Genomic DNA, 24704 nt, shown 5'->3' with positions numbered 1-24704 from the left:
TGAAACGGAATGTCTGATCCGTGGCGTTGTGAACAGAATCCCGACTGAATCCGGTTTTCCTCACATCTGCAAAAGTACATTTAAGTTATTCAATACAAGGAAATGTAATACAGGGGGCCGTAATGAATTACTTTATTTAATCCATTTTTATATATTATATACAGTGTTCAGGATTCATGCACATGAGACACACATTATTTTATATATATTTATATATGGCACAAGGTGTACATTATATATATACTATATCTTACAAAGCCTGTATACTGTCATATATATTCATTAAAGAAGTGCAATAAGAGGTAGTCCTGCCACGTCGCTGTTCTAGTACTTTGTTCCTTCATTTGTTCAGCAGCACTAATTATATTGCAATTACACAAACAACCCATTTCTGGAGTTCTAAATATATATTCAGGGGACAACACAAATCACAAGGAACCTTCCACAAGTTCAATAGCCGTCATCGTACTCGTTCTGGGCCTCCTGCCGGGCCAGCATGGCCTGTATGAGAGCACTGGAGCCCGGGTTCTGAGGAGGTTCTTGGGTTCCCTGCCTGACTTGCATCATAACTCCTGACACTGAGGACGGCAGGCTGCCTTCTCCATACTCCTCTGCTCTTTGTCTGGCTTGCATGGCCCGTGCAAGACCGTCGGTTGGGTTCTCAGGAAACCCTGCGGTGCTGTTATTTCCATCCCACTCCTGAATCTGGGCTTCCTGTCTGGCCCGCATGGCCTGTAAGAGGGCGCTGGAGGAAGACGTCTGTTCAACCAGAGCGCCTGAGGTGGAGATGTCTGGACCTGGCAACCCACCAGAGCCGAGACGCTCGGCGTCTTCAAGCCTCTGGCGTGCGATTAAAGCCTGAACCAAGGCGTTTGAGTTGGACTGACTGCCGGAGGGGCGGCTGCTTAAATGCCGGTTGGATGGCTGAAGGTAAAGAGGCAATAAGGTGAGATGAGATTGACAAGAAATCGCAAAGCAAAAAAAAAAACCCAAATGAGCATAATAAACCTTTGTGTTATTCTTCTGTTTGGGTTTTCCAGTAGATTTTTGGAGGTTCTGGAGCTTGTCTAGTAGGAAGGACTTGTCTTTCCCCTCCTGGGAAGAAAAGGAAAACAGCAAAGGTGAGAGAAAAGATACATTTGCATTGTGGGATAAACTGGAAAAATAGGCAAAGGCTTATTATTAAGGATGGATTCTAAAAGCCTCACGTTAACAATCTGCTGTCTCAGTTGACCAATGAGATGCTTGCGGCCTCGAGTGACTTGCCAGAAGATGTTTATAATGATTCTGGGAGAGAAAATGAATTTAAGGCCATTGTGATAGTAGCCTAAAATATGTCATTGTCCTGTTAGTTGTGTATTAAGATTTGATCAATACACAATAATTAAATCATTTTAATAGACTATCACAGTAACATTCCTGAGGAGAAGAAGACTATTGTAAATTCCATAAAAATTACAGTTTGGTAATAAACTGTATTCAATTCTAGTAGTTTATTGTAAGTTTTAATAACTTTAAAATGAAGACCTAAGTGAAGCTGCTGCCTATTAATTATGTAAATGTAAAATGTTTTACAGAGGAACGAAGCGCATGAACTTAACCGGTTTAAAACACCACACGCCCGGGATGAGTGTTATCACAGCCATCACCGACATGATGGAGCGCCACCGAGCCCTTACATGATGATGAGCGTGATGAAGAAGTAGAAGACTTCACTTCTGATGACGTTTCTGTAGATCCAGATGGCCCACTGAGACCCGGGGGCGTCCTCCAGGCCCTCCATCCAGACGCCGACGACGCTGAAGGTGTTGTTGAGTCCTCGGAACGGACCGCACCGCTCCGAGGGAGTCAGGCTGTAGACCGGGACGAGGAAGACGAGACGAGGATGAGGAGGGCAGCATGCGTAAATAAAAATGTATATAGTTTTGATGCGGCGTGAAACTTCAGAATGGTGAAAACTAGGTTGTGTCCGTTCAGTTCAGTTCAGTTCAGTTCCGTTCAGAGCTTTATTGTCCCACAAGGGGAAATTTGCTTTGCAGCAGAGGTCACAACAACAACAACAATGCCACAGGACGACATGGAACATGTAAAGTAAAACAACAATAAAAACAACCTTTAAAAAAAGATAAATAAATCTGTCCTATCTCTGGGATGGAGGCCCTAATGAATAAAGTGCTGCTGAGCAGTGCAGACAAGTGAAGGTTAGTGCAGGTTAAGAACATTTATTGCACTTGGGACAAACGAAAATTTAAATCTATTGCTCTTTATCCTGGGGAGTTTGTACCTCCGCCCAGAGAGTAGGAGAGCAAACTCCTCCAAGAGAGGGTGATCCGAGGTGGACAGAATTGACCGTGCCTTCCGCAACACCTGCCGGTCAAAGATTTCAGCCAAGGAATGCTGCTGTGAGCCAATGATTTTACTCGCTACCTTCACAATGCTGGACAAACTGTTTTTGTTTTGCACTGTGAGATATCCATACCAGGAAATTATACAGAAGGTTAAAATGGACTCGATAAAAGATTTATAAAATAAGACCATCAAAGTTTTGTCCACATTAAAAGTGTTCAGTCTGCGCGGAAAGTAGAGTCTCTGCAGACCCTTTTTGCAGATTGCAGAAGAGTTTTGGTCATGCTTCGTACCTCCAGGCAGTGTATGCAACCACAGACAGAGCTCCTGCAAAGAAAGGGAAGAAGAGGAGGGCGATGAAGATGGTTTGCATCTGAGCCGCTCGGCCGGACCGCCGGGGAGGCTGACAGTTCTGGGTCAGGCTGACCTGGGGAGGGAGTGACCAAAGCAGACAGTGATGAACGGTTCTAAAAGCAAACACTCATTCAGATGCAGCCCTGAACGCAACGCATCAAAGGTCCTTCAACGCGCTAAAGAACTCTTCATCAACTCCAGATCCAGTCTGGGTCCGGTTACCAGCAGGATCAAAGCGTGCATTTCACGTCATGCGAGATAAAGTAAGCTTGTCAACGTGATGAAAAGAGCGTGAATGAAATATTTAACCAGCTGCACAAATGGCACGGAGTAACACGATCCTCCGGCAGCATGGTGCCGTGCCTCCTTTCAATCGGTGCCTCCTCGATCCATTCTAAACAGTCCAAACCCAGCACGTACCTTCTTTAAGTAAAATAGGATGAAGAATTTAAGAATCTGGATGGCAGGCAGCAGAGGAGAGAAGTAGATTCCGATCCTGCCGGGGGAAAATAAAGGAACATTCGTTCATTCTTAGCGCTGGGAAGTGTTGGATTTAATCCAGCTTGTTGCATCCTGTAGATATCATCCGGGCGAGTTATTCTTACCAGGCCAGAGTCTGTGCGTAGATCAGGTCAAGGACGTTTCTGGCTACGTCAAACTCTGGAACCCCGTGACGTGGTAATAATCTTGTCCCAATCACGCTGTGGCAAAGACATAACATAACGAGTCACGTGAGGTTTCCTCATTTCTCAAACTATTTGTGAAAACGAACTCACTTGCTGAGGAACTCGCCGAAGAAGGATCCCAACATCAGGAAGAGGAAGTCAAAAATGACCAGGCGATACAAAGCCTGTCCCACCATGGACTCCCAGCACTGGAGAAAACATCAAATCTACGAGTGACCTTTGAGCTTTGGATGCCTGGACCCTAGTGATGAGCTCAGTGATGAGAATGAAGGGTTAATGCCGATGGAACGTACCGAAAACGTCTCCGCTACTACGTTCATCCAGTGATAACACAGCACAGCCAGAATGGACATCCTGAGTAACACGTTTCTGTAAGTTTAAAAAGAAATAGATTTGAGTCGCTGCTGATTATTAAGGGAATATTCAAACATCTTAGCATCTGTGCGTTCGAGCTGCAGGTTGGCCTCGCTCAGCACAAAACGAAAAACACGACTCAATCTCCAGTTCTTCAGGAAAAACCTGCGTTTTCTGCCACTAATTCGTGTCCGAAGACGCTTCCTCCTCTCTAACCTGAGCACCAGAGCGTAGATCTGCCTGCGCTGGCTGGAGTAGAGCTCAAACTTATTGAAGAGGGAGTAGAAGAGCGGGACGACCAGATTGACCAGAGACACCACGAAGGGGACCAGCAGGGTCTTGGCCTCCTGGAGCAGAGACCAGCGGGCAGCGTCTGTTGTTTGCTGTGAGGTTACCAGAAGGAGGCCGTGAGATGGAGCCGGTCGAACCCCGGGGCTGTAAGTCAGGCTTGTGTCGCACTAATAAAGAGTTTCCCCTGAACGTGCAAACAAACGGGACCGCACAAGTGCAACACGGAGTCGTGTACCTGCTGCTCGTATATGCAGAGATAATAGATGCTGGCACCGCAACCGACAGCTAAGTTGGTGGAGAGGAGCCAGGAACCCAGATGAACCCAGAAGTGCGTCATCTTTTCGGCAAGGGTCAGCCGCGCCCGCTCGGCCTTCTCTGACAAAGACTCCTGGGAAGGTGGCGAGACGAGACGTGTGCTGTGTCTCCAAACGGAACACGTGGACGTGTGATTTGCATCCGGGGCTTATTTCCTGAAGCTTGGAGCTTTGCAGCGGCTCCGTAGTCCGTACCGTGTCGAGGGTTTAACAGAAACGTTCGTCTCTTCCCTGACTCAAAGGTGTGTCTCCGACGTGACGGCGCTCACCTTCAGTTGGACTCGCAGGTTGTTCTTGCGCTGCCTCACTGCTCTCTCGTTGGTCAGGTTGAAGTCCCAGCTGCACAGGAGCTGCCACGCGCTGTTGGAAACCGGATCTGCGAGGACGAAGTTTTCCTTGAAAGAGTTCGCTGTGCTGCGTGAGGATAGAGAAACGATTCTGATGAAAGGATACGAGGGATTGTGTCACGAAGACGAATCAGCAGCTGACCTGAAGACGAGCGCTGCGCCACACAGCACCATGTAGAGCGTGATGGTGAAGAAATAGGCCAGCTGCATGTTGTAGTCCGCCAGGGCCGCCGTCAGGGTTTCATTGCTGTAGCCGCCATAATACATGACCGTGTAGTTGAAGTAACCCTGGAGGGAGAAACCCGAGTATAGTTACTGTATAGCCGTTGGTGATGATCCTGTTTGCGACTGCATATACTTTATAAAGTGTTTATAACTAAGCTGCTATCTACATTAACTCTTCCATCCATCCAGCCATCTCATCTACAGCTGTTATTCCGCTTTGTGGGTCACGGGTCCACTGGAGCCTATCCCAGCTGGGCGAGAGGCGAGTTACACCCTGGACAAGCCGCCAGTTCATCACAGGGCTGCACATCAGCAGAAAATATTTCACACTCACGCCTACAGATACTGTCGTGAAACCAATTCACCTAAATTTCATGATTTTGGCGGCGTCTTCAGCGCAGACACGGGAAGAACAGTGCAGACACTGACAGAAAGGTCACAGGTTCAGCTCCTCTTGCTGCGAGGCAGCAGCGCTACCCACTGCGCCAATGTTCACATAAGGGCTGACAGGTGGCTATAGAAGGAGCTGGCGGTAGGCCTCCACTTACAGCTCCGGTCAGTATCTCCAGCCCCCTGAAGCTCACGCCCACAGGGACGTTGGGCGAGAGGTCGTAAACAAGCAGGGGGACGGTGATGAAGCCAAAGTTGATGAGGAAGGAGAAAACGTTGAACATCAGCAGCCACTTGAGGAATAGGAAATAGGTGAGGACGCTGGTGCCGAACTTGCCGCCGATCTCCTTCATGATGCCCTGCCACAGCGCCACCGACTGCCTGGCTGACCGGAGGGTGTAGCCGCACCTGCGGAGCGACTGCAAGGGAGCAGCATGCGCACGCCGTTTCAGTTATGCATGAGGAGACGGGCGGCGCATCGTTGTAGGATGGATGATGCCCTCACCAGCGAGGCATCCTCTGAGCAATCGGCGAAGCACGTGAACTGGCGAGATTGCTTAGCCGACTTCAGCGCCAGGACTTGACTCCTGTGCGGAAGCATTTAGGACATCGTACGTGTTAAACTCTGATGAATGGGAAAGTCTACCAGGTCTCAGCAAGGTGTGACGGTTAGCTCAGAGGCTGACGAGACAAGGGGGGTGCAGGGTCTCTGTTCAGCAGTCAGAACCCACCTGATGTGCTTCTTCTCTTCAAAGCTCATCGGAAGGTCTCGGATGGCCCGAATCCGGTCCTGTGTCGACATGGCCAGAAGTTCCTTAACCCGGTTCCGTTCCTCTGCCACACACAAGATGACAGTGAGCACTCTCTATTATACCCCCCCCCCCCCAAGGCCTCTTACCGTCCTCCATCTCGGCCCTCATGGCGTCCTCTGTGAACGCTAGATGGGCGGGATCAGCGTCCGGAAACACGCTCATCCTTCTATTTGGGACTCCCTTCCATCTCATGTTGGCTGGAAGAAGAAACAAGAAAACAATAATGTGTCATTGCTGTTTGGAGCAAATGGGCAGCAATTACGCAATTATTTTGCTGCGATGAGTCACGTTGGACACAGCGGCAGTAAAACCTGACAACCATAAATGCAGCAGCAATAACACACCTTTACCATCACATTTATTTTGTTCTGGACTTAGCAGCTGTGTTTAGTGCTTGTGTGTGTGTGTGTGTGTGTGTGTGTGTGTGTGTGTTTAGTGGTAGCATAGCAACAGTGAATGGAATCCACTATCTGCATGAGAATATTACAAAGGAATTTTAACCATTACCTGATGCTGAAGAAGGAAGTGGAATGGGTCGATCGTAGTCGGATTCAGGTGGAATTTGGAACGGGCTGTGATCTGAAAGGGGATCAAGGAGCGACAACAGTGTCACCTAGCAACACGAAGAGGCATGTAAGGAACTCTAGAGCCCAGACAAACGAGTGACAAACAGTCACGACTGCTCTCTCATCGTAATAAACAGCATTTATGTCAAAATCTATTCCAATCAACGAGTTGAAGTTTGGTCTTCGTCCACTCACTGAGCTCATGCTGCCATGATGGGCTCCCAGGACCGGATGAGATGAAGCCCATGGGGATGCTCTCGCTCTCGCTCCCGGTCCAGCTGACCTGACCAGCTGATGGATAATGTGTGTACGCGCCCCCACCCTGCCGGGGTGGGTCTTCCCTGGGGTAGGGGTTAGTGTGGTGGGTTTTCCTTGAGGGCCGAGAGCCACAAAGATTTACAAATGGAAAATAAGTTGCTTATCACTGAGGTTAAGAACCCTTAACATCACGGCATCATCAAAGAGACCGTAGATATGATGTTCAGGATTAGTGAATTTAGGACTGCAACTGGTTAATATAATTGTTTGTCGTGCTTTTAGAAACTTTTTAGCCGTAACTGAATAATAAATGTTGAATCCTGCCTGGAATAACAAACACCATATAAACACACCTTGAGGACATCCTGTTCATTTTTTCCCGACTAAAATTAATGACCTCAGGCTCAGAGTACACACTCACACACACACACACACACACACACAGGCACGCACACGCACACACACGACTCACTCAAGCCCATTCTTTGAAAAATTAAAATAAGAAGGTGATATTTTTTTTTAAAGATGTGCACTGGTGCAGCACATTTCATCTTATCATAGCAGCACTAACCTTCTATCAATTTCCAGGGTCTCGCTGTCATGGTAGGCATGGTTGAAGAATCCTCTGTCGCTGTAGTTTGTCATGAGATCCTTCAAACTGATCCGTTCATCCTCTGAAAACCAAAATCCCTTCAGCACCTCCGGTCACAGTCGCTGCTCGGTGTGTCGTTTCTGAAAAAAATGCAGATAACTACAATAAGGACTCAGATGAGAGTATCAACACATGTCGTACTCAGGCTCCAGTTAAGTCCAATTTAATACATCATAAACAATCCGCATCAAATATTGAGGCCACTCTGGGTTCAGAGTGACAGCGACATTATAAAGAGGGAAGTATGTGTAATTTAACCACCCTCCTCATCCTCATCTGTTCATCATTAATTCATGCAGTGGGATTAGGTTCCAATACAGACCTAACGTTGTCTCAGACAGCCTCTGAAGGATATTCACAGAAAACAATCCCATCATCAGTAGAAGCTTAATGGGAATAAAGTTACTGTAAAGTTCAGATAATGACAAATCCTAACAAAACTGTACCTGCTGACGTGTTCCAATGTCCCGGGAACACACGGAAGCAAATCATCCAGACAATATGCTGTGGACATGCAGAAGGAGGAGTAACCTGTGAATCAGGCAGAGCACCAGCCACAGTGAGATAGAAGGCAGGGCCGTCAGGTTGGAGGGTAAAAGTCCACTGCCTGCATCTTTAATGGGCTGTAAATCATTGTGCACAGCTCGCAATGTGGCGACAGCTGATGCAGCTTTAAAATGAAATCTGCATCCTGCAGCTGGATGTGCAGCAGTTCATGTTGTAGCTGCTACACGTTGACTTGTGGCAATGTGATTTGATCGTGAGTTGTTGCGGACATTTTCATCTCGTGTTTTATATATAACTAGAAAAGCACTCAGAGCGCACAGACCTACGCCAAGCAGATCACCCCCCCTATAATTAGATTTACACCATCCACATGTTGATCTGGATCATCACCAAAAGGTTCTAAATTGTTCTAGTAAATAAACTAATAATACTTTTTAATTAAATATTTTTTACTGACTCCATTCTGGAGCAGATCCAGATGAAAGTCGGTGGTGAGATAGAAATGCTCACCTTACATGACTGTCTAATTCCATAAACATCGGTCACTAATCAACCGAGATACTGAGGAACAATCTATCTATCTATCTATCTATCTATCTATCTATCTATCTATCTATCTATCTATCTATCTATCTATCTATCTATCTATCTATCATCATCTGTATATATATAGTTATATATTTTCTATAGTTATTTATGTATTTATTTATATAGTTATTTATTTAGTATATATCTATTTAGTTATTTATTTATTTATCATATATAATAAATGGATAAATAAATACAGCATTGGGTCAGGGCGTGTCTTGGGATCGAATCCACATTCAGGAAGTGGATCTTCGAAAACTGTTTCCTGACGACGGAGAGTTGTTGGCGGAGCTATGCTAGTTGTTAGCTAACACAAATATTCCGGAATATAAAGCGGTTTCTCACAAGAACGAACCGATGGAGCTCGACTCAGGTAAATTCTGCGCGCTTCGGTTATGCTTCTGCTAATTGTCCAATGAGTCAGTTTAATGAAACTTTCTTTATCATTAGCCAAACAGCTAGCAACGCTAGCCTCAAACTTCAAATAGTAGCTAACGTGAAGCTAACAACAACAACAACAACATCTGCTGGATAATAATGTGTTGAAGCAGAATAAATGAAAGAGTTATTTCAGTCACTTTAATCTCTTTGGTATTTTACATTCTTGATCAGGATCAAAGAAACCGGGAAGTCTGTAAAAATAAAGTGAAAGTCTACTTGCAGTCACTGAAAATCGCATGTGTTTGTATTTATAATTCATTTTATGGCAAGAAAATACGTCCTCTGATGTCATGGAACTTTATTTATTGCTCTTTAGGGTGAATAATTGTGGCTGAAATTAAAAAAACCTGTTTTATAATTATGTAATTACAGTCTAATTAACATGCTATAAATATTAGATTGAGCTTTTGCCTTTTGTTTCCTGACTCATAGAACTGTATTTAGCCACGGATTATTGATTACTTTCATTTCTTTTCAAGTCTTCTACACTGATAATAGTGGACGAGTCACCAGTAACCCTCTGTTGGACCAGCTCCCGAGCTACCAGTCCCTGCTGTATCGTAGGAAGTCCCCAATTGGTGGCACCAAAAAAAGGAGCGCCTCATCAAGCAGTGGGAAATGGGTTACGAGCACCTTCAGCCGATCGGAGGAGAAACAGAGGAGTCAGACGGAGCAGAGACCCATCCGAGAGCTGGCCGTGCCCATGGCCGATAAACGCAGATACAAGTAGGAAAGGCATTATTCTATCGATCTCCATCAGCTCCTTTAGAAGACGTTAAACTGATGCGATTAATTTCTATGCGTTTGGCTTGTTAGCGCGCAGCGTTTGGAAGAGGCTCGGGAGCTCAGCAGTTTGGTCCAGCTGAGGCAAAACACCCGCAGGTATCTGAGGAAGCTGAAGGATGAAGGGCACGAATGGCTCAGCTCCATGAAGCTCTGGAGGGGAGACATTCACCTGATAGAGGGTGAGAGATAACAAAAAAAAAAAACCTCATGTTTCTGACACGAGTAACTCAACTCTTCTTCTAACAGCAAGTTCACGGATTATTCCGAATGTAATTCCCTTTTCTCCAATAGGGATATTTGGCACAGGAATCCTCTCGTACTTCTCTTTCCTGCGATTCCTGGTCATGCTCAACTTGATCATCTTCCTGCTCATGTTCAGCTTCGTCTTGTTACCCATCGTAGTTGCTTCCCACTCATCGTCGAATATCACCTACCACCAGAACGAAGGTGAGAAGAGAAGACGCTCATTTATTCCCACTCACAGTGGCAAGTTGAACATATATTGACCTGACCCCCCCCCTCCCCCCCCCAGGAGGTAGGTGCAGCGTGTACCAGAGTAGCGCTCGTCGTGGTCTGGTCATGTTTCACAAGCATATTGCAGATCTGCTGTCGGGTGGAGTAAGTCCCTGCATTTCTCATCCAATGATCTCTGGAAGGAAGGATGTTTGCATTTGGTTTCCTCGCTGTCCTCTTGTGCTCCATCTGCAGGGCTTTCTGGAGCAGACATATCTCTTCTATGGCTACTACCAGGTGGATAAAATCCACTTCCCAAAGATCACCTACAACTTGCCGCTGGCCTATCTGCTGTTCACGATAGCCTACCTGCTGCTCAGCCTGATCTGGATTGTTAAAAGGTACCAAATAGGGAAACACATTTATTTGATGCATCGGTTTCTCATTTCTTTTTCTCCTTAGGTCTGCCACAGGATTCAAACGCAACTTGGTTCAGGACGAGGACCGCTTTCAGAGCTTTTGCAACAAGATTTTTGCCGGCTGGGACTTCTGCATCACCGATGAGAACGCCTTGAAGCTGAAGAGAAGCAGTTTGCTCTACGAGCTCAGGGTTAGTTGTTTGTCTCTCAGCCAGAGTGATTTACATTTGTGAATGTTTGTTTAATCTATGGATCCATCTAAAATTCAATGTTCTCATACCCCCAGACTGATTTAGAGGAGGAGAGGATCAAACAGAAGATTGCGGATCGCTCCCGTAAAGAGAAATGTCGGATTTATCTCATCCGCTTCATCCTCAACCTCTTTGTCATCGGTGTCCTGGCCGGCTGCTTTTACGGCATTTATGTCGCCACCACCTTCTCCCAGGAGGCACAGATTAATTACACAAAGGTGAGGAATCGATGCTGATGTCATATGATGGTCTTAAATTATCGTCCAGGTTACCAGATTTCAAACCGAAAAATGCCAGCAGGCGTCCAGGGCAGGGAAGAAAATCAATCAGTCACACTTTGTCCTTGTTTGCAGGGGAATTTCATTTTGGATCTCATCTATGAGTACCTGCCCTCCATTGTTATCACCATGGCCAACTTCATCACCCCCATCCTCTTCTCCGTCATCATCAGTTTTGAGGACTACTCACCGGCATTTGAGATCCGCTTCACTCTGATGAGGTACAATCGCTCGTCCGCCATCCTTTAAAGGGCAATCGTAACGTGAATGAGTGAAATGTTCAAATATATACAGGATATGACACAGCATATTACATGTGTTAGATATTACACATGCTAAAATATTAGTACAAACTTATTTAACCCCGCCCCTTCCCCGTAAGTCGTTGTTTCGTTCATTACTTACATATTTATAACCATCAAAAATACTATTCTTTGCTTGAAAATGTTTGTTTAATGATTTTAATCAGCTGTCTTTTTCTATATGAGAACATTATTACAGTATATATCATATATACATTGTATTTATACAATACCGGCCCCGGATAAGCGGCTTGGATGGATGGATGTTATAACTTATAAGTATATAAATTGTTCAATCTCTGATTATGCGAATAGAATACAAATACACAAACGCGCACGTAATGACTACGCTGCTTTATTCATACATATGCATGAATACTGTATTTACATGAGAAATATGGATGAATTTAGAAATAATAAATATGAAGTAACCCAATAATTAATAAATAAACAGAGGAACTCATTCAGGAAGCGATTTCAGTGACAAAAATAATAATAATGCAGGACTATCGATACTTTTCATGGACACTTGGTGGCAGTCAACATCAGGAAGTGTTTTATGACTGCAGTCGTGTCGTTTACAGGAGGATGGATGGATAGTTGTGGAACAGGTGCTAACCACCTACAACACTAAATGCACTAATGGCTGCCTCGCTTAGCTTCTCTCGCTTCATTCTCCTGTTCCCTCCTTCCTTCGCAGGTGTGTCTTCATGCGGTTGACCAGTATCGGGGTTCTGCTCTTCTCTCTCTGGTCTCAGATCACGAGGTGCGACGAGGAGCCCTGCATCTGTGGCTACAACCACGTGCTTTACTCCGTAAGTGATGTCACTGCAGACCAGTGCAACAAAGAGCAAATGGCAATTTGGACATGAGAAACTTGTCAAAAGAGGAGAGAGAGGCTGCAGAGGAATTTCACGAGGGAATTAAACATTTCAATTTGAAATCAATCAATCAATTTTCCCCAGAATCGAGCAGCCCTACCCGAGAGATATCAAGATAACATCCACCCATGTTCACAGCTGTCTGCCTCTCTACTCTCTGTCCACAGTGCTGGGAGTCCCGTGTGGGCCAGGAGATGTACAAGCTCACCATCTTCGACTTCATCATCATCGTCGCGGTTACTATCTTTGTAGAGTTTCCCAGAAAGTGAGTACAAATATTCATAAAGAAAAAACATCAAAGATTCTTAAAAACTTTCTCTGTTTTTTTGAGGAGAAAACAAACGCCATGTATTCGGTCTCAATGTGATAAATGAAGTCGTTATAACAGTCAGCCTTTTCTTTAGCATTGCGACCTTGTATGAACAGAATGTTCTTTATAAAGTCTACTTTCACAAGGATGAGGATGTTCTCGATTGACACTGGGAGATCTTGAACACCCCATTTACAGAGAAGGGAGAATACAAGCTGCAACTCTTCCTCGTCCTTTGATCTCAGTGTCCTCGTGTCGCCCCGTTCCTCTCAGGCTGATAGTGAACCACTGCGACTGCGGCCTGGCTAAGTGGTGGGGCCAGCAGGAGTTCGCCATCCCTCAGAACGTGCTGGAGATCGTCTACGGCCAGACGATCTGCTGGATTGGCGCCTTCTACTGCCCACTTCTGCCTGCCATCTGCACTATAAAATATTTCTTCCTCTTCTATATCAAAAAGGTGATTTTTTTTTTAATTGTTTCTTTGACACGGGTGAAAATCAGAGGTAGGGTTTCCAACATCCTGCTTGTCTTTAGGTCTCTCTGATAAATAACTGCCGTCCAGCCACGCGCCCTTTCCGAGCCTCCAGCTCCAACTTCTTCTTCCTGGGTGTGCTGCTCATCGGCCTGGCCTTGGCCTGTGTGCCCGTCACCGTTAGCGTAGCGCAGTGAGTGATGCGCCGCTTGATCCACGCCGACTTCTAAAAGCGTTGTCTTCGCTGACTCCTGATTGTGACCATTGCAACGCAGAATCAACTGCTCCCAGGCCTGCGGGCCGTTCGTCAACTACAACACCTCCTGGGAAGTGCTGCCATCTACAGTGTCCCAGCTTCCCCATGGAGTCCAGACGCTCATCTACGGTCTCTCATCGGAAGCCTTTGCCGTCTCCTTCTTTGTTGTCACATGGTGTGTTTCCATCTGTTGCTGCAGCATTCATGATCAGTGCAAAACCGAAACACGAATTGTTGGTAAAGTGGTTTTTCCTCTCTCCCTTGCAGTTTGGCCATGTTTTATGTGATCGCTTTAGCCGGAGCTCACAAGAGGGTTATAAACCAGCTAAGGGAACAGCTAGCCATGGTGGGTTTACGCTGTCTTTTTAAACCTGTGTCCGTTTTTCATCATCATTTGTCTACAGTAGCATCAAGGTGTCTTGTTGTTTCCCAGGATGGTCGCGACAAGCGTTTCCTGATCCAGAGGCTCTGTCAGGCCCAAAGGGTAGCTGTTAGATCCCCAGCGACCGTCGTCCAAGCCCACAGCAGGAGCAGCAGGAGCAGCAGGAGCAGCCCCAGCTACCACACCAGCTTCTCCAACAATTTCAATGACAGTGTGTTCCTGGCGCACCCGCCTCCGGACTGCTCCACCCATGTGTGAGGCGAGGGCTCTAAATGACAGATACGGGACCAGACACGGACAGCAGTAGTGAAATGCAGTAACTGACGTCTGAATGTTCTTTCATTGTTAAAACACTACAACCTGGGAGCGTCTGTGGGCTTGCTTTTGGTGTTCGTACTGTTCTGTATTGACAATCTGATTATAATAATAATAATTATTATTATTATTATTCCACTATTAAGCCACAACGTTCTTTGAGGTATAAACCAAAGTCATTGCTGGTCAGGTTTTGGGTGCTTCCCTGTTTTCATCTTTCATTTTCTTAATGTTATGCACTTTAAATGTATTTATAGTAGTTTTTTACCTCCTTTTCTAACTTTTCTGTTTGTTGAAAAATGTGTTCATTTAACAATTTGATGCATTTTAACGCTGCCAGTTCCATTATGCATAGATATGTTTAAAATACTACTGAACTGTTATTGTGTTTTTGTTAACATTACTGTTGTTCTGCTTTTTTTAAGCATTTAATTGAGATTTTTCAATATATACATGAATAATCCAGCCCTGGATGCCTCACTGTATCTGGTCATATATTTTAAAATACACAAACTGAATGGTAAAAATATCTCTGTTTGATGATCAATATTATATTATATTGATTATATGTGTGAGCGCTGCCACTGCGCCTGATAAGGGACCGCAATGTGAATATGGACATTGAACAACAGTCGAGTACCCCTTTCTAATATCACTTTCTCTGTATTTATTTCATTCTTCAATTTGGGATATTTGTATAGTAACTTATAGTGTTCATTTCAGTATTTTTTTATTATAACATCTTTAAGACTGTGGTGATTGCCTGAAATATTAAAGTTTTTACGGAAAATACATTTTTGTAGTTGCGCGCATGAAGTGATACCACCTCCAGACCAGCAGGGGTCGCTGCCGTCGACACCTCGGTCGTTGACAGGAGGAGCCCATCTGACAGCGTGCTGTTGCTCTGCTCAACGTGAGATCAGGCAGCCGAAATGTTGAGAATTACGGTCCGGACGGACATGGGAGCCATCTGGCTGTTCTTGTGTATAACCTACTCGCAGTTCTTCACCGTGTCCTCTGATGATATAGTGGTGGCATGCGGGGGGTTCGTGAAGTCCGACGTTGAAATCAACTACTCTCTGATCGAGGTGAGAGTGCAAACCTGCCGGCTAGCTAGCTAACACCTAGCTAGTAGCTGGGTGGAAGGTTAGTCGGCGGATCGGTAGAATGACATTTTGAATGACAAAACTGCGGCAGTAGTTTATTTTACATCACAAAAATGTCTCGGTGTTTCATACAAACATAAATCAGAGGAATTATAGCAGGTTTTGTCGTTAGCATACGGCTATCTTCAACTTTAGCATTCATGTTGTGCTACTCAATATAATCTGAAATATCACATGTTGTAAAGTTACTCGTTTTATAGCGTAGGTTATTCACGACTGCTAATTTTAAAAGCTACAACGTGTCTGTTGAAGAGGAGGGCGTTAAGCGCTAGCCATCGGCCCTGATCCCCTGCTCATTCACAGTCTGGATGGGATTAGCCATTTGGCTAATTGGTGAAATTAACTCGATCCCAGATGGACGGCTGTGTTGGTCGATGACGGGCAGTGTTCCATTCATTGTAGTCTTTATATTAGCCGGAGACCAACTCTGTCTGTTGTTATGCAGATTAAATTATACACCAAGCAAGGCTCCTTGAAGTACCAAACGGACTGTGCTCCAATCAATGGCTACTTCATGATCCCTCTCTATGACAAGGTACGACATTCACCTGTTTGACTACTTTGCTGTATAAAATCTTCTTGCTGACTGTAATCTACAGACTTGTCTGCTTAACACAGGGAGACTTTGTTCTGAAGATCGAACCTCCTCTTGGTTGGAGCTTCGGTAAGAAGCCTCCTGCCGGATTATAGTTTATGACAGGAGAGGTTGCGTCTTTCTCTCTCTGACTGCATTCCCTTGACTCTGCCCAGAGCCGACCAGTGTTGACCTCCACGTGGATGGAGTGAGTGACATCTGTACGAAAGAGGAAGATATCAACTTCGTTTTCACCGGTTTTTCGGTCTCAGGGACGGTGAGGGCTGTTTAATCATCGATGGCGATATTTCATCTTAAAGACCCTTAAAGTCTATCAACGTAGAGGTTTTTACAGCGTCAATGCATGATGGAAAATGTATCGGGCTTGTAGCAGAGTCTTCTCTGTCGCTCTTATAAAGGAATAAGTCCAGGGTTCATTTCTCGCTCTGAAATGTCCGAGTGTGTCGTTTACATTCAGGTTCTAAGTAAAGGCCATTTCCTGGGTCCAGCTGGAGTGGAAGTCAAACTCAGCCGAGTGGGAACGGACGATAAACCGCAGAGCGTTGTCACACAGCCCGGAGGAAAGTAAGCGCCCCCCCCACGCCTCGCAGCTCTCTGATTTAGACCGGAGACTCAGTCCTTCTGTCCTCCGAACGCAGATACTCCTTTGTGAAAGTCCTCCCCGGATATTACGAGATCACAGCGGCTCACCCCGCCTGGACGCTGGAGAAGGTTGGTCAGCTCATCTCCAGCTTGCATCAGAAACACAAATGGCATTTCATTTTCATTTGCTGCTTTCCTACAGAGTGCCACCTCGGTGCACGTCTCCAACGGCAACGCCCCGGCCGTCGGCCACCTAGTGGTTGGGGGCTACGACGTCTCGGGGGAGGTGCGCAGCGATGGCGAGCCCATGAAAGAGGTCACCTTCCTCCTGTACTCGGCCACGGTTAAGAAAGAGGTAAACAAACGTTATCCTATTGACAAGAGATCGAACCAGATCGCTGGGCTCGTCCGATTTGACCTGCGATTTATAATCGAAGTCCGTACGTTTAATCTGTCTCCAAGCCAAGTTAGATTTTTCCCTTTTTTGTCGGCGTGCCGCCAGAATGTCGGCGGGTGCAACACGTCCCCAGTGAACGGGGCAGATCCTGGAGACGGCGCCCTCGTCTTCATGTGCAGTGCGCTTTCCAGGGACGATGGAACCTTTGTCTTCCAGTCCTTGGCCAGCGGGGAGTACACCGTGGTAAGCGTCCTGCAAAAGCTGAAAGAAGGGGGGGGGGGTCCCATTTTTAGTTCAAGTTTGTCCCTGCTGGAAAAAGGGGATCTGATTTTGTGACTGTTTTTTGAACCCCCCCCTCACTTCAGGTGCCTTTCTACAGGGGAGAAAGAATCACATTTGATGTTGCTCCTTCAAGGATGAACTTTAAGGTGGAGCACAATAGTTTGAAACTGGAGGTAAACAGTCCAGATTCTCTCCTTCTATGAGTGAGTGTTAATGTCTTGTGGTAGAAAGCATCTCTAACGTTCCACTTCTTCACCCCGCGTTGCTGTTGCTCTGCACGCAGCCCGTCTTCCGTGTCATGGGCTTCTCCGTGACCGGCCGTGTTCTCAACAGCGCCGGCGGGGAGGGCGTCCCCGACGCCAGTGTGTCGCTCAACAACCAGATCAAAGGTAGCCTCCACGCTTTCAGCCTCGACGTCTGGAACGTCCCGGCGGTGCTCGTGGTCGTGATTTACACACGCCGCGTCTTCTGCTCTCGTTTCGTCCTCAGTCGTCAGCAGGGAGGACGGATCTTTCCGGCTGGAGAACATGACCGCCGGCACTTACACCATCCGCGTCAGCAAGGAGCTCATGTTCTTTGAGCCAATCACAGTGAAGATCGCCCCCAGCACCCCCCAGCTCCCTGACATCATCACAGCGGGGTGCGTCTCGCCGCTTTTGAAACATTCAGCCGGAGTATTTCGCCGCATCAACGGGCGTAATCTGAGCCGTGACGCCGCTGCCCTGCAGATTCAGCGTGTGTGGTCAGATCTCCATCGTCCGCCTGCCTGAAGGGATGAAGCAGCAGAGCCGCTACAAAGTCACTCTGACGCACCAGGACCAGCACAAGACTTCCAGTAAAACCATCGAGTCCGACCCGCAGGGCGGCTTTTGCTTTCAGGCCAAACCGGGAGACTACAGCGTCCACGTAAATTCACGCCATTACATCTAACTCATTACATTAGATCTGCGTCAAACAAAAGCCTCTATTATACAATTTGAGTTTTAGCTCTTTTGCCAGATTTATAATTGCTTTCAGCGCGTTGTCTCAACGGAAGGCCGTCTTAGGATTGTCCTGCGTGTCTCCAGGTGTCTGTCCCCGAGGCGGAGCTGAGAGCCGGCCTGGCTCTGCAGCCACAGGCCCTGGACGTCTCCCTCTACGACCAGCCGCTCACCGACCTCCTCTTCACCCAGTTCATGGCGTCCGTCTCTGGAAAGGTCTACTGTTTAGGTAGCGGCGGTCCACATTTTCACATCCCTTCCGTCCTGAATGCGGTCACCTGTTGGTGTGAAATATATCCGCAAATGGATTAACCTCCGGTTGACCTTCAGCGTCCTGCGATGACCTCTCGGTGACCCTGCAGCCAGTCAGCCGGCAGGGCGAGAAGAGGGCGGTGCCTCTGTCAGGCAGCAGCGACGCGCTCAGTTTCTCATTCGACGACGTCTTACCTGGGAAATACAAAGGTACGCGTAGCGATGGCGTTTTCTGAAGTCGACCGGGGCAAATGTTTTTTCATGTTGTTGCTGTGTAGCCCGAAGGCGGCCATCGTTTAAACTTTAAACGCTCCCCGTCGTCCTGCGTTCATTCCCGTCCGGGAAACGCGGTGATTGCTCTGTGACGAAATCGATCGCTAATTACCGGCCGTCGATCATAATTGGTGTTTTAGCAGCGGCTTTATTCGGCCGGCGTTTCCGTGCCATCTGGAGCCGCATCCGTCTCGCTCACTGTTCAATAGCTGCGATCTGTCCGGCGCGCCCGCGAGCTCGTCTGCACACGCAGCAACTTGGAAGCTCGCCGTGAGACGATCATCCTCGACCTTCCGCCTTGGCCCGACGAATCTCGACCGCTTCCACAAGCGTTTCCAACTCTGCCTGCCTGTTTCCTCTTCAACTATTTACTCCGCGTTCGTTGTTCTCCGCTCCCAAACGTCGCCAGTGAGTATTTCTCACGAGGAGTGGTGCTGGAAGCACAAGTCCGTGGAAGTGGAGGTGCTCGACTCCGAAGTCCTGGGGCTGGAGTTCCGACAGATCGGCTACATCCTCCGCTGCTCCCTCTCCCACGCCATTACTTTGGTCAGTAATCGGTTACTCTCTACGGCGGCCGCGTCCCAGTTAAAATTCTGATTCCGCCTGCCCCCCCCCCCCCCCCCACAGGAGTTTTTCCAAGATGGCAGCAAACCCGAGAACGTTGGCGTGTACAACCTCTCGAAGGGAGTCAACCGCTTCTGCCTTTCCAAACCAGGTGAACTTCATTCTCCTGACCTGTCGTTTGCTAAACATAGAAACAATTAGCATGTCTAGAAAAGGAATACAAAAAAATATCTGCTCCCCTGGGCGGAGCCAAAAGGTCCCGATCTGACTTGTCTAAATATAAGAAGTGGAGCAGAGTGATTAATCTCTGGTTTTTGTTCAGGCGTTTACAAAGTCACCCCTCGCTCCTGCCACCAGTTTGAGCAGGACTTCTACACCTACGACACGTAAGTGAAGTGACGCCGCCTCTATTGATTTATGGGCCGAACAAGTGATTGATTCAACCTGTGTCCCCCCCCCCCAGCTCGGCCCCCAGCATCCTGACCCTCACCGCGGTGCGGCATCACATGACCGGGGTCATCACCACCGACAAGATCCTCGACGTCACGGTTACCATCAAGTAATGAACCGCTGCGTCTGGCCGTTCTCATTCGTCAGACTGTTGTGCATCCTCTCGTAATTCCTCCCCCCCCCCCCATCCGGCAGGTCGTCCATTGAGAGCGAGCCGGCGCTGGTGCTCGGTCCCCTGCGGAGCCTCGAGGAGCAGAGGCAGGAGCAGCAGCTGCAAGAGATCCAGCTGCGGCGTCAGGAACGAGAGCGGCGAGCTGCCGGAGACGAGGGCGGAGCCCGAGACGATAGCCCTCCTATCCAGGAGAAGGCCGACGACCTGAACGGCCCCTTCCACTACGAGTTCTCCTACTGGGCCAGGTCTGTTGTTCTTAAGCATCCCACGCTTCCCACGCAAACGGCGTGTGATGAAGGGCACGCCGAACCGCCGCTGTCACTTTGCAACTTTATGATTTGCATGTTTTTTTTGTCTCCAGCAATTTCTAAAACAGAAAGGTTTGTTTGCACAGGGCTGGCGAGAGGATCACCGTGAGCCCGTCCTCCAAGGAGCTGCTCTTCTACCCCCCTGAAGTCGAGGCCACGATCACTGGGGGTGCGCCCATTTACACGCACGACTGGAGCGCGCCGTTAGCCACAGCGAGCTAATGTCCTTAAACTGTCGGCAGAGTCGTGTCCGGGCCGGCTGGTGGACATCACGGGACGCGCCGGTCTATTCCTGGACGGCAAGGTGTCCCCGGAGCTGCAGGGCGTGGAGATCGCCATCACCGAACGAGGAGCGGCCACGCCGCTCATCACCGTGGCCACCAATGAGATGGGAGCGTACAGGTAGGCCGCGCGATTCGCTTTGTGTGCGGCGCTGCGGCGGACGATGCTCAGCCCTGTCGTCTGCCATCCGTCCAGCGTGGGCCCGCTCCACAGCGACCGGCAGTACGACATCGGCGCCAGCAGAGAGGGTTTCGTCCTGAGTCCCGTGGAGGGAACGCAGGGCGATTTCAAGGCGTTCGCGCTGGCGGTCGTCACCTTTAAGGTACGCGGGCTTCGATCAGACTGTCGGTTAGTGGCCATGAGGTCAGCAACTTGTCCTGGCTGTCTTCGGTCGTGTAGATCAGATCAGAAGACGGACAGCCCCTGTCCGGTGTCCTCCTGTCTCTGAGTGGAGGACAGTTCCGCTCCAACCTGCTGACCCAGGACACCGGCCTGCTCACCTTTAATAACCTGGTAGGGCTCCGCCCTCGCGCCGCTCCGGGTTCTAGGCACGCTCTGACTTGCTGCACCCCCCGCCCCCCAGAGTCCGGGTCAGTACTACTTCAAACCCATGATGAAGGAATTCCGCTTTGAGCCGGCGTCCCAGATGATCACGGTGGAGGAGGGTGAAAACCTGAGCATCGATATCGCCGGCATCAAGACGGCTTACAGGTAGACGGGCGCGCCGTTAGCCGCCTGCGGCTACGTTGGCGTGCGCCTCCATTTACAGCTCGATGTCGTCGTCCTCAGCTGCTACGGCGCCGTGCAGTCGCTGAGCGGGGACGCGGAGCGGGACGTGGCCGTGGAGGCGGTGGGACAGGGGGCGTGCGGCCTCTACAGCGAGGACACCGTCACCGACGAGGAGGGTCGCTTCAGGCTCAGGGGTCTGCTGGTGAGCGTGGCGGGAACACCGTGGAGTCGGGCGCCGCGCTAGCGGCTTAATGGCGCTGATTTGTCTTTGCAGCCGGGATGCAAGTATCTGATTCAGCTGCGAGCCGAAGGGAACGACCACATCGAGCGGGCGTTACCGCAGCACAGAGCCATAGAGGTGAGAGCCAAACGTCCCGGTCGTAGCGACGGCAGGGCGCCATTTCCATCTGCCGGTGAGCGTCCCGGGGTCGGATCAAAAGCCCCTCGGCGCCGACTATTGCCCCTTGTTGTGGGATTGTTCTCTCAATTGCTTCTCAGGTCCAGAACGAACTCTTAACCTCAATTAAAATGGTATTCTCGATCCCACGGTTCAAACGGGAACACATTTTCACCGGCAGATTCCTTTAAGCCCGGCGCAGAAAGCTCAGCAGGAGGTTATGGAAAACGTTAGTAATTGAATTGTTAAGCTAACGGTGAGAACCCGGCGATTGTGGCTGATATGCAGCGTGATCGCGCAGGTCTTTCGTGCACGCAGAACAAAAGCGGCGATAATAATCCCGTTAAACCTGCGTGTTCATAATTTGAGTTTGTCAGAGAAAGCCTTAATCCCACCTAATTCCCCGTCCGTTCTTGTCCGTGTGACTCGTACGACCTTGGATTTCAGGCTCGCTGGTGTCTTGTGTTCCCTCTCAGGTGGGCGGCAGTGACATCGACGGGGTTAACATCATCGCCTTCAGGCAAATCAACCAGTTCGACCTCAGCGGGAACGTCCACACGTCCCCCGAGCATCTTCCCACCCTGTCGGTACGGCCGCCCCGGCTGCGTTTATCCCCGAACCGGCGCCGGTTGCTGCACAAAGGCGTGACCTTCTTTCCCTTTCTTAGGTGAAGCTCTACAGAAGTGACAACATGGACAACCCGATCAACAGCGTGTCTCTCGGCCAGTCCCTCTTTTTCCACTTCCCTCCCCTTGACCGAGACGGAGAGGTACAAACATGTAGTCGTGAAATCCAAAAAACAGCTCGAAATTCGTTTGCTCGTTAACTCTTTGAGTGCCATCGACGTCTAAAGACGTTTTTTTGAAATCCAAACATTGGAAGCTGCCTCTCTTCAACGGCGAATAACTCCAGAACGGAGTTTGAAGTCTCGAATGAAAGAAGAGACTTCAAACTCTGGGGCACTCGGCATATATAGCTGAGCTGAAACTGGCTGGCACTCGATGAGTTAAAGTCCGGTCTGCTCTGTTGCTCACTGGCCGCTCTCTCCGTCTGCTCCAGAGCTACGTCCTGATGCTGTACTCCACGCTGTCCCGCACCCAGTTTGACTTCACCCTGCCTCAGGTCACCTTCACCTCCAGCGGCTACCACAAGCACGTCACGCTCCCCTTCAACCCCGCTGTAAGACACGCTTCCTTCCCTCGACCCAAACCGCTCTGTCGGCGCCGGCCTCGCCTCCTCAGGTTGTGTGTTTCTTTGCTGCAGCGTAAAGTGCCTGACCAGGACATAGCCCAGGGCTCCTACGTAGCTCTGCCGCTCACGCTGCTGCTCCTGCTGGCGGCGTACAACCACGAGAAGGTGCGCAACCACATGAGCTGCTCTGGCTCACCCGACTCGCTCGATTTGTAATTCCAGCTCCGAACAAGCTCATCCAGGACCCGCCTGCTCATTCCGTGTTTTCCAGGTGATCCCGCTCCTGCTGCAGCTGATGAGCCGGGTCCAGGGGGTGAGGAGCATGGCCCAGGCCAGCGGCGAGGTCGCTGCTCTGGATGAAGCCAAACGGCAGGCCAAGAGACAGAAGGCCAGGCGAACATGAGGACAGAACCCCGGCCCAGGACCAGACCGAACTGGCTCGGCGGGGGGGCTCTGCTTCTTTAGGGTCACCATCCAGCCCACTGACGTGTGATCTTTGACCCCAGGTGAACCGCCGTGTTGCGTCACCGGCCCCTCGGATCCCACGGACTTCACAGGTCATTCTCTTCCTCAAATATTTTTTTCCAGGACGCTCAGTGTCTGAGAAATTTATTACCATCCGCGATAGACCTTGAGCCATGTTTTTTATTTATTTGTAATTTTCTTAGGTGAACTCGGTTCTATCTTTATAGTGTGTGTTTTGAAAGCACTTGAATGCGTGATGTAGGTTCCGCCACAGTTTCAGGCCGTCGGTTGTCGAGGGTAACCACGCGGGGCATCGGAATCATTTCAGATTCCCTCATTTTCTTCCCAGTGTGACCGGAAGCTGACGAGATTCAAGTTGCTGTTTAACGACGTAGACTAGAGAAGATTTGTGTTTGTAGAACAGTTAGAAAACAGCCGACTCATATCTGACACCGCGCCGATTCTCTGAACTGCAAATCTTTTCTTATTACATCCACCTTATTTCAGGGGTTTTAAAGGGAAGCTTGAAGAGTTTGCTTAAGAAAATCGTTTTTTTTCTGAATTAATGTGAATTGTCTGAGAAAAGCTTTCAAGAAAGAATAAACCTCTGCTTTTCTTCATGACATCTTCTTGCTTACATGTTTAAAAAATACATTTCTATCGATGTTTATCTCAATAATTCAGGAAACAAACCTTTGCAGAAACGTCTCTTGGGTGAATTCTCCAGACTTCTGTGGAAACACTGCAACAAACGTTGCCTTTGTCAGAATCAACCTCAACCTGAATCGATTCCTATTATGACATCACTAAACGGGTCTGTCTAACCGATAATGTTGATGTCACTACGAGTTACAGCGACGGTGTTGGGATGGGATGCCTGAACATGCTGTGTGGACGGGGTGGGAAGGGCTGAAACTGCCGGTTGATTAATTTATTAACATATTTCTAATCAAATGTGATCACGGAAACCTCTTTCAGATGTGTGCTTGCTCCTTGGATGATTTGTGAGATGTTTTTTTAAAGTTCTGGCAGGACGACAGGGTCACCGGGGGGGGGGTTGTTTGATTGGGTGGGGTCAGAATCTGTTAATTATTTCAGCTGTTGAATAAATTGTGACTGGAAGGAAATGCTGCTTGGCTGTTTTGTCTCTAGGGGGCAGTATAACTGCAGGTAGGAGCATTTTAACCAAAGATGCCATTCTGTAAGTGGACCCAAACACCAATATATATAATATTATGAAACCTATAACCGTCAGATTCACTGGAACATTATTCTTTCTCCCAGGCAGAATGTTTAAACTCGTCGGGACAACCTGACGTTGGTCTGCTAAAGGTCAACCTGCTCTAACGATAAAACGCCGCTTTACAGAGCTCTGCTCTGTAA

At 48.4% G+C, this 24704-nt stretch overlaps 2 protein-coding genes across 2 annotated transcripts; one reads left to right on the top strand and one right to left on the bottom strand.

Annotated features, from left to right (window-relative positions):
* Positions 1-450: 450 nt before the first annotated feature.
* Positions 451-7588, bottom strand: tmc5 (transmembrane channel like 5). Its single transcript, XM_068750956.1, has 20 exons — positions 7506-7588; positions 6881-7056; positions 6621-6698; positions 6206-6316; positions 6039-6141; positions 5813-5894; positions 5466-5726; positions 4835-4980; positions 4615-4759; positions 4267-4419; positions 3957-4123; positions 3680-3755; positions 3477-3574; positions 3306-3401; positions 3121-3196; positions 2640-2773; positions 1680-1853; positions 1209-1287; positions 1009-1095; positions 451-924 (listed from the first exon to the last, which is right to left on the bottom strand). Exons 1-20 carry the CDS (start codon positions 7586-7588, stop codon positions 451-453), a joined length of 2799 nt encoding a protein of 932 aa, XP_068607057.1.
* A 1459-nt stretch (positions 7589-9047) lies between these two features.
* nomo (nodal modulator) lies at positions 9048-24367 on the top strand. Its single transcript, XM_068750955.1, is given in 46 exon segments — positions 9048-9063; positions 9611-9857; positions 9948-10096; positions 10209-10395; positions 10619-10771; positions 10833-10980; positions 11076-11258; positions 11394-11539; positions 12321-12435; positions 12669-12766; positions 13085-13268; positions 13346-13476; positions 13559-13714; positions 13807-13885; positions 13973-14177; positions 15077-15324; positions 15848-15937; positions 16021-16066; positions 16153-16253; positions 16455-16561; positions 16636-16708; positions 16782-16934; positions 17082-17219; positions 17342-17431; positions 17542-17647; positions 17748-17898; positions 17987-18164; positions 18326-18467; positions 18569-18700; positions 19173-19309; positions 19391-19478; positions 19650-19713; positions 19791-19886; positions 19973-20194; positions 20344-20426; positions 20500-20659; positions 20735-20861; positions 20939-21052; positions 21123-21250; positions 21329-21470; positions 21543-21626; positions 22142-22252; positions 22333-22434; positions 22725-22844; positions 22929-23021; positions 23128-24367. Coding segments are annotated over 46 exon segments (5955 nt in total). The 3' UTR covers positions 23260-24367.
* The last annotated feature ends 337 nt before the right edge of the window (positions 24368-24704 follow it).

Source organism: Brachionichthys hirsutus, chromosome 17 (assembly GCF_040956055.1).
Source record: "Brachionichthys hirsutus isolate HB-005 chromosome 17, CSIRO-AGI_Bhir_v1, whole genome shotgun sequence".
In the NCBI taxonomy this organism is placed as follows: Eukaryota; Metazoa; Chordata; class Actinopteri; order Lophiiformes; family Brachionichthyidae; genus Brachionichthys; species Brachionichthys hirsutus.
This window is presented reverse-complemented; position numbering and strand designations above follow the sequence as displayed.